This window comes from Musca autumnalis, unplaced genomic scaffold (genome assembly GCF_047663935.1).
Source record: "Musca autumnalis isolate F117 unplaced genomic scaffold, ASM4766393v1 scaffold_2, whole genome shotgun sequence".
NCBI lineage: Eukaryota > Metazoa > Arthropoda > Insecta > Diptera > Muscidae > Musca > Musca autumnalis.
Genome location: NW_027411755.1, coordinates 90468506 through 90478153, shown reverse-complemented (window position 1 = coordinate 90478153; position 9648 = coordinate 90468506). Strand labels below are relative to the sequence as shown.

Here is a 9648-nt window from a genome sequence, read left to right as displayed (position 1 = left end):
ACTAGTAACGTTGATCTAATTTTTGAAAAGTTCAGCTTACCTATAAGACGCATGACCTCGTGCAGATTAAGATAAACATTGAGGTGAGTGTGGACGAGGCTGCATAAGGCTAATAGAAGTAATCCAAGGGTAGCTGTGTTAAACATTGTCACTGAATATGGAAATTGATGGCAGTTGTAATTTAAAAATCAGCAATAAATATTTTATTCTATTTATAATTTTATTGCAAAACAAATCCTTTAATGTATTATTTTTTTTTTTTTATTTTGCACTTTTATTATTTTTATTGGCAGGGTTAACTGAAGTTGTATTTTTTGCACTTATTTGTCGTTATATTAAAATTACAATTCATTTGTTTTAAGGATTCATATTTTGTTTTTTTTTTTTAATATTTTTTAATGCACTTTAATCCATTTGTTGGCAATCTGATAGCGCTTTTCCAACTATGTTTCCAGATGCATATCATCCAAGTTAATGAAATCCGATCAATTGTTAAAGACCCGTTTATATCTCTGTTATGTTGTTGATTGTATTATTGATGTAATGTTACTATGTCCGCACTGCTGGCGAGGGCAGTGTTAAATACGTTCGATTTAATTTGTAATTTTGGTTTTCGTATTCGTTGTTGTCGCTAACAAAATCCGAAAGAGGAGCATCATCCGAGCATTTAATGTGCACACCATGACGAGTTTCCAAGAACTGTCAACTGGATAAATAAACAAATCGCATCTGAGCCAAAAGATAGTCGCCCAAACAGCCAGCCAGCGCACACCACCACACAACGACAGCAACAACAACACGCAATAGACTGGAGCTCTTGGGAAGCGCCAGCATAGGGATCATTCAAAATCCACAACACATTGCATTTTGGTGGTGGCAAGAGAGGTTTTAGCTGGTATTCTCAATTTCCCTTCAAGGGAAATATTGTGTAGAACACATTTCATAGTCTCCCTTAATGGGAACTGGGTGACTTTTAATACATGTGCTGCCATCTATAAGATAAAAACTGTAAACATGTCATATATGCATGAGAGTTGCTTCAGTTCCCCTTTTTAGTTTCCAATCAACTTGGATTGTGCTAAGGGGGAATTTCCCCTTTATAATAATTCTTTAACATGTGGATTGTGTTAGAACAGTTAGTGGAGGGGAAATATCTATCGTACGAAAGTAGTTCTATACTGTAGAGTCTATAGGTACGCTCTAACTTTATTTATTTTTGTATACAAGATAATATTAATCGTATAGTTAGGGTTGTAGAATTATAATCTAAATTAAACATTATACTTAAATGTAATGTAAAAAAGGGAGATTGGGAAAAAATTTAAATAAAACGCTCAAAAAATGCTTCAATCGGGCGCCATCATTATATCAAAGTATTATATATCATATATGTATGTGTGGACCTATGTTGACCATTTTTGGTGGACAAGTAACGTGACCACTTTGAACCTCAAATGTCAAATAACAGATAGTATGGTCAAAAGAAGTTAAAATTCTCAAAATACCTAAAATCCGGAGGCACCGTTATATGGGGGCTATAACAAAACTTGGATCCATATTGACAAATTTCAGTGGAGAGGTGTTGTGTCCGCTAGGAATCTTAAATGGCAAATTGCGGAAAGTTTGGTTAAAAACTGTAGCTAAAGTTCTCAAAATAACAAAAATCGGGAGGTACCTGACGCATGTGCACAATTTTTGGTGGAGAAGATTTGTGGGAACCACAAATGTCAAACAACAGGTAGTTCGGCAAAAAAGTAGTTAAAATTCTCAAAATGTCCATAATTGGGAAGTACCGTTATATGGCGGAGATGTTCGGTGAAAAAACTTTGCTAAAACACTCAAAATACCGAAAATCGGGAGGTGCCGTTTAGGTATGTCGAACGGGACTGGTTTTCAAAAGTTCCGGGATTCGGGATTTCGAAATTCCTAAACCCGGGTTTTCGGAATTTTTTATTAAATTAATTAATTAAATTTTCATTGAAAAATTATAGAAATTGATACAAATAAAATAGGAAAATAGTATTTGAATAAAAAAATAAAGTAATAATATGAAAAAACTGTATCCAACGAACTCTAGGAAATTACTCCCTTACCAAAAAAATTAGGTTGTAAGATGTTTCTCATTACAGTAAGACCTTTGTGTTATTTGGTACCCATTTCCACTCTGCGTCGTTAGATGTCCCTTGTAGACACTTTGGGTCGCTTCACTTAGAGTTGCAGTTTTCTGAAATGCATTAACGACTCGAAGAGAATTTTGGGGGTATTACTCGGATAGCTTCGCAATGACCTGCATTAGTGTATGTCTTAGACGCGAATTACGTTGAAGTATAATTTATCACAGCAGCGATTTCCTTTTCTTTCATTTCAAAACTACAATTTTCATTGAAACTTTATTCATTTACGAAGCATGCTGATCAATTATATTTTCAGCAACTAATTTTACAGATGATTTTTTCATATTTGAATAAAACCCCATAAATAAGTAACTTCGAAAATCCCGGAACCCGAAAAAACCCGACATTTCGGGATCGCCATCCCTAGTACCGTTATGTGGGGGCTATACCGAAATATGGACCTATATTGAAAAGTTTTGGTGGAGTAGTTTTGTGACCATTGGGTGCCTCCAAACATCAAATTGCAGGCACTTCCATCAGAAAGGTAACTATAATCCTCAAACTACCGAAAATCGGGAGGTACCGTTATAAGGGGGACTATACAGAGACATGAACCTATGTTGATTTTAGGTAGAGATGTTTTTTGAACTTCAAATGTTAAATTACAGGTAGTTGAGTCAGTAAATGTAGCTATAGCTATGTAGCTATATAGGGGCTATACCAAAACGTGGACCGATATAGGCCATCTTCGAACTGCCTACGGAAAAAAGAACTCGGGTGCAAAATTATAGCGTTCTAGCTCAATTATTCCGGACGCTAGAGTGATTATGGTATATCGACTCAGAATTACCCTGATCAAGAATATATGGAGATTTCTGAGTGAAATCGGACACTTTTCCAAGATGAGGTTTTTGATTTGCTTAAGTCTGGAGTATTTTTAATTTCCTTAATTTTTTGCTGTGGTGATGCTGCTTATCAACAAAACATTTAAGTATATTTTTTCACTAACGGGTCCAGAGATATCGCGCCTTGGAAAAGTCAAATTCTGTAAAAACTATCTATGATCTGAATACACAACTTTCTATAATATAAAAACTTTTTGAAAGCGGTTCTTAACGTCGAAATTGTAAAAAAATCTTAAAAATTAAATACGGGTTTAATCCATAGAACCCAAACCGATTTTTTCAAGGAAATAGCCAACTACAAAAATGTACATATCGCTCATTTACTTAAAGAGTGGTATAACTCAAAAAATTCATTTTTTTCAGTTAGCAATTTCCCTTTTTTGTACGACTTATACTTTATCCTGTGTCAAATTGTCATGTCGATATTTCTAAAACTCGACGATTTACAGCTTATTTACCAGGAGTTTGATATAAATCAATAAAAAAGGTTTTTTGAGTTTTTGTAGCACTAAAACACTTGATCATCCTTGATCTTGCACAGATATCTGGCTAGCTCTTTACAAAATAAAGTACAAGTGGTTATTTTATTTTTTGTGTAACGATATTTTTAAGTTGGGAATTCAACTTTTAATTGGCAAATTAAAACACGTTTTGCTCGAAACATGATCTTTTGTGTTGTAACACTCTTTGAGTAAATGAGCGGTATGAACCCAATCAGCAACTTTCTAAAACAAATGTCACTCTTTGTGTAAATGAGCGATATGGGGAATGTTGTTAATTATTTCATAGTCCATTTCAAAAAAAATATTTTTTTTTGCTCTGCATCAAATATTTTTAGTACATATGTACGTTAAGAAAAATATTTCCAGCACGAATCCGCTCGCAAGCCAATTTTTGGTTGTTGCGAACAAAAGTTATCGCGGTTTAACTTCGGCTTTTATGAAAAAATATTATAAAATCGCTAATAATTTTAATGAAAAACCGGGGATGTAGCATCACCCACTATTTTTGGGATTAAATGAATATAGCTCCCTTATCAGTGAAGTTTTTAAATCTCTGTTTCCGCCAAAACTAAGATGCTGTACCAGTTTTTTCATTTTTACTCGATTTTCCTACTTTGGAATTTCACGACACATGTGTATACCAAATAACTCAGAATCGCGAGTTCTACAATCCTATACATGATTTTTTGAAAAACCTGTTTTCGGAATGAAATTAGAACCAAATTTCAAAAAACAGTCAGCATTATTTAATGGTAGACGCAGATCAAAAGTTATAAATTGGTGAGATTATCCTTATTAAGTTGGTGTCTACCTTTACTTTGACAGGAAAATCGTAAAAAGTGTGGTTTAATCACAAATCGTGAGAAAACAAAAAAAGACACGTTGGCTTCAACCCATTTTTACCCATTTTTTAACATGAATATAGCCACAGCTTCTACGCAAATAATCTTTTAAGGGTAATATTTTTTGCCAGGTCAAAAAACATTTCATTTAATCCAAAATCATTTAATTTGTCTAATATATCCAAGCAATTCTCAAGTTATAAACGGGTAAACCTTGCCTTCAGCTTAGAGTTTGGGAATTCCCGACTTTATTTAATTCCCGGGAAATCGGGAAAGAAAATTTCTCATTCCCGGGAACCCGGGAATTCCCGGGACTATGGCAATTCGAATTCGTGGGGCATAGACGTGACATAGATTATTCCTGACTAATTAGCAGAGGTTATATAAAATATCTTTTTCCAACTACCATCCTAGCAAAGCTTCCTTGATATCAAAGAGTGCTGTCCGATTATATTTTTAAAGTCAAATATATTGTATGTTATTCTTACGGTTCGAAATGCGTGTTGATCATATAACAAATCCGTTTATAACGAATTTTTACACGGTACCCAAAAGGTCACGGCTTCACAATGGCAACACGTTGGCACCAATTCCCGGGCCGGGAATTCCCGACCAGAACCTCTAATCGAAATGTGCCTTTCCTCATGAAAATATATCTGTTAAAAAAGTCTTGTACTTTTGTTGGCAAAAAGACATAAAAATGATGTTTTTTGAGCTGCATGACTAGATATGACCCTTTAAACCAGTGTCGCCCAAAAATTTCCATCAATGGTTTAGTATGTGTATATGTATGGGTGAAGAAAACAACAACCACATGATGTATATTGTTTGTTTTCATTCACTTACACTTTAAGTGAGAGAGAGAAACAAATGCAAAAACAACTCTGTGGGCGCCCTCACTATACTGTCTTTGCAAAGAAGCGCGTCCCTGCTTTAAACAAAACTAATACAAATATAGTTTTAAGAGGTTAATAAATAGCATTATAGTTTTTTTTCGGGTTAACCTTCTTTATCATGGTAGAACAAGAAAAGGTAGCAGCAATACCCAGCTGACTGAACTGGGTTGTAGTGTTAGTGTCAAATTTCATATGACATTTTATACATTCATTTCTATTTCGATGTACATTAGGGACATATATTTTTTGAGAAAAAAAATATATCATTCGAAAAAAACCATTTCCCAGAAAGACTTCTTCATATTAATGATATGTAACCTCCTCCAAGTTCGAACGATAAGCCGCGCAGTAAATCACCGCTTGTAGAGGCGATACAACGTTTGTTAATATGTGAGGTGTTTTGTTAAAATCTAAAAAAATAAAGCCCTAATTAACATGTGCTTCTTTGATTTCTAAAACAAAACATTGAAACAGCTTCTCCTTTTTCTATGAATTTCCAGCGACCCCAAACTTTTCTGCAAGAATTCTACTTTCTGCGAGAATTTATGCATTTTGTGGAATGATGTGGAACCATAAAAATTGAAAATGTAACGAATTTTCATTCATGTTTTCCAAAATATTCAACCAAATGTGAAAAATTATTACTTTTTTAAATTCCAATAATTTATAGACATTTCCTTGTTTTGTTTACAAATACAACTGGCAGTAACGTTACAAACAAAAACAAATTCCTTTGTGGTTGTTGTTCGAGTTGTATTTGTTGTAGTATTAACTTTACCTTGTATTTGTTCTACCATGCTTCTTTATGAGGATTTATTTGACAATGGAATAGACATTTAAAATCCAGTGGCATTATTAAATTCGGTTATATATAAACGTACTATAATAAGGCGATAGATTTATGTACTCGTATTGTCTTTCAGAGATCAGTGCTACCAATCACAATGGAGTACCTACTCAGGCACCATTGGAGCCTCTTCCGAAGCCGGTTGAGACGTGGTCAGCGAAGGTGAAGTCTAAGGACAACACCGTAGCTACCAAAGATGTGGCGAAGAAGGTGGCCTCCGAAGTTGGACCAAGTTTAGCGGTGGAAGGTGGTGCGATTATTCGTACCCTCTCTGTTGCTGAAAGCGAGAAGATAGTGAAAAGCACTAAATTCTGTGAAGTTGGTCTAGAGGTCGACGTTCCTTAGAAATTGGGACCCCGCTTGCTTATTAAGAGGATCGTTACAAGCGTTGATGTAGAGAGATTTTTGAAGCATTTGTAAGCCTCAAACTTATGAAGGTTATGACTAAGGAGCAGTTCTCTAAGAGCGTCTAGGTTTTGACCGCTCCTTGGAAGGACACGGGAAATAAAAATGACGTGGTGTTATAGGGCACAAGCCGTGCGACCGAAGCTCTTTTGATCTAAGGCGTCAATCTGCAATCATAACACAGTGCTACACGAAAAATTTGCAGGGGTTCTGATGCATATATTCGGTTTTGTGGAAGTCCATGGAATACGAAATTACCTTTGGTTTCTTTGAGGTCGAGGTTCCGATGAAATTGGGACCCCGCGTGCTTATTAAGAGGATCGATACAAGCGTTAAAGTAGAGAAATTTTTGAAGCATTTGTAAGCCCCAAACTTATGAAGGTTATGACTAAGGAGCAGTTCTCTAAGAGCGTCTAGGTTTTGACCGCTCCTTGGAAGGACACGGGAAATAAAATTGACGTGGTGTTAGAGGGCACAAGCCGTGCGACCGAAGCTCTTTTGATCTAAGGCGTCATTCTGCAATTATAACACAGTGCTACACGAAAAATTTGCAGGGGTTCTGATGCATATATTCGGTTTTGTGGAAGTCCATGGAATACGAAATTACCTTTGGTTTCTTTGGATCACTCCTATTTTTATTTTATTTACGGTAAATGTAGTAAAAAACAGGCTTTCTTGGATTTTCAACTTTAAACGGGCACAACTTATGTTTTATTCAAAAGACAACTTAACAACAACCACATAGGAATTTGTTTTTGTTTGTAACGTTACTGTCAATGATAAATGTAAACAAAATAAGGAAATGTCTATAAATTATTGGAATTTAAACAACTAATATTTTTTCACATTTGATTGAATATTTTGGAAAACATATTCCATATCATTCCACTAAATGCATAATTTCTCGCAGAAAGTAGAATTCTTGCAAAAATGTTTGGGGTCGCTGGTAATTCATCGAAACAAGAGAAGCTGCTTCAAACTTTTGTTTTTGAAATCAAAATAGCACACGTTTATTAAGGCCTGCGTACATAAGCTGCCTTGCCTGATTGCCTTGCTTTCCTGCTTCATTTCTGACATAATAAAAATAAAAGAATAAAGAAGGCCGAGCAAATTTCGAACTGGGTTGCCCTTTTCTTTTTTATTCTTTTATCAGAAGCAAGCAATGTAAGCAGGCAAGGCAGCTTATGTACTCACCCCTTTAGGGCTTTATACTTTTCAAGTTTAAAAAATACCACGCATATTAACAAATATTGTACCGCCTCTATAAGCGGTGTTTTAGTATGCGGCATGTCGTTCGAACTTGGAGGAGGTTACATGTCAATGATATGAGGAAGTCTTTATGGGAAATAGTTTTTTAAATTTGTTCTTCAAAAAATATATATCCCTAATATACATCGAACATAGGAATAGATATATAAAATGTCGTATGGAATTTGACACTAACATTACAGCCCAGTTCAGTCAGCTGGGCATTGCTGCTACCTTTTCTTGTTCTACCATGCTCAAAAGGGGAGAACAATGTCTTTCTAACAAGCCATACATTTTTAAAAGCGGTTAACATATGGCTATGTTATAGTGGTTTAAGTTTGACAAAAACGCATTAAAAACAGGAAAATGAGTTTTCCTGTGCTCCAGGTAATAAATTAATTTTACTAAGAAGGAAATTCAGTAAGCTTTCCAAAATGGGAAAAACCAATGAAATCTGTTGAAAAATACTTCAGCTACGCCATGTTTTGTGTTTTAACTTTTTGGTTTTTTGTATATTTTCCTTTATAAACGATTGGTACCTTATAATAGGTTACACTAGAGTTTTTTGCCGGGTTAACGCACTTCGAGAGGATTTATTTGACGTTTGTGCTATTGACATTTGAAATCCAAACCCACTGGGTTAATCCGGTTAAGTGTAACCGGGGTATTAGTGCGAATGATTGTAATTGTTTTTTTTTCTACTTAATAAATACGCACAAGGTACCAATCTTTTATAAAGGAAAATATAAAAAATCCAATAAGTTAAAACAAAAAACATGGCATAAATCAAGTGTTTTTCAACCGATGTCATTGGTTTATCCCATTTTGGAAAGCTTACTAAATTTCCTTCTTAATAAAATTAAGCACGAAACAAATCATTTTCCTGTTTTTTAATACGTTTTTGTCACACTTAAACCACAATAACTTAGCTATGTGTAAGCCGATTTTTAAAAGCTATGGCTTGTTCGAAAGACATTATTCTCCCCCTTTAAATATAAAATAAGCTATAGAAATCCGTTGTGAAAAAATAAGTTATGCCCGTTTCAAGTTGAAAGTCCAAGAAATCAATAACTTAGCTATGTGTAAGCCGATTTTTAAAAGTTATGGCTTGTTCGAAAGACATTATTCTCCCCCTTTAAATATAAAATAAGCTATAGAAATCCGTTGTGAAAAAATAAGTTATGCCCGTTTCAAGTTGAAAGTCCAAGAAATTCCGTTTTCACTACATTTATCAATCAATCATATTTTATTTCATTCATGGTAGTATTTCATTTCATTGGTAGCATTGCAGTTTTATATTCCTGTGGCTCAATTCTGTTTCTATGAAAATGTGAAATGAAAACTTTTATAAAGGAGAAAACTGTCAAATGAAAAAAATTATAAAGGAAATATTATTCATTTCAAATTTTCATAGAACAAGAATCCAGCCCCTGAATTCATATAGAATGTGAATAACAAATATAACTGGGCGGGAAAGAGAAAAAAAGATAAATAGTTGGAGTGGGAGAATTCTATGACAGATCAAAAACAATCGAGCTGCACAGGTTTGCAAAAAACGTAGTGACCCAAAGAAACCAAAGGTATTTTCGTCTTCCATGGACTCCCACAAAACCGAACTTATGCATCAGAGCCCCTGCAAAAAAATTTTGTTAACTTTTGTATCACAGTGTAATTGACGACGATAGTGTTGATTGTGTACTGGTCAGTCAGACTGACTGTAAATATGAAGAACCGTTGGAGCCGTACCTTACCTACATGGATGAGCTGCTACTACAGGTGAGTAGCTATCCTGTAATCCTTGGCTTCGACATGAATGCATCTTCTCCAATGTGGCTCAGTTAGATATCACCGCAATCGCGGCGTTGTTCGTTGGTCTGTTCTTTGGCGT

General features: G+C 34.9%; 1 protein-coding gene and 1 long non-coding RNA gene across 2 annotated transcripts in view; one reads left to right on the top strand and one right to left on the bottom strand.

Annotated features, from left to right (window-relative positions):
• drl (derailed) overlaps positions 1–810 on the bottom strand; it is a 45541-nt gene extending 44731 nt beyond the window's left edge. The window contains exon 1 of the mRNA XM_073965910.1: positions 41–810. Within this exon, the coding sequence (XP_073822011.1) occupies positions 41–146 (106 nt within the window). The 5' untranslated portion in view covers positions 147–810. The remainder of the gene's footprint in view (positions 1–40) is intronic.
• LOC141392948 (uncharacterized) overlaps positions 1–9648 on the top strand; it is a 545805-nt gene that overhangs the window by 518717 nt on the left and 17440 nt on the right. The gene's annotated exons all lie outside the window — the stretch shown is intronic.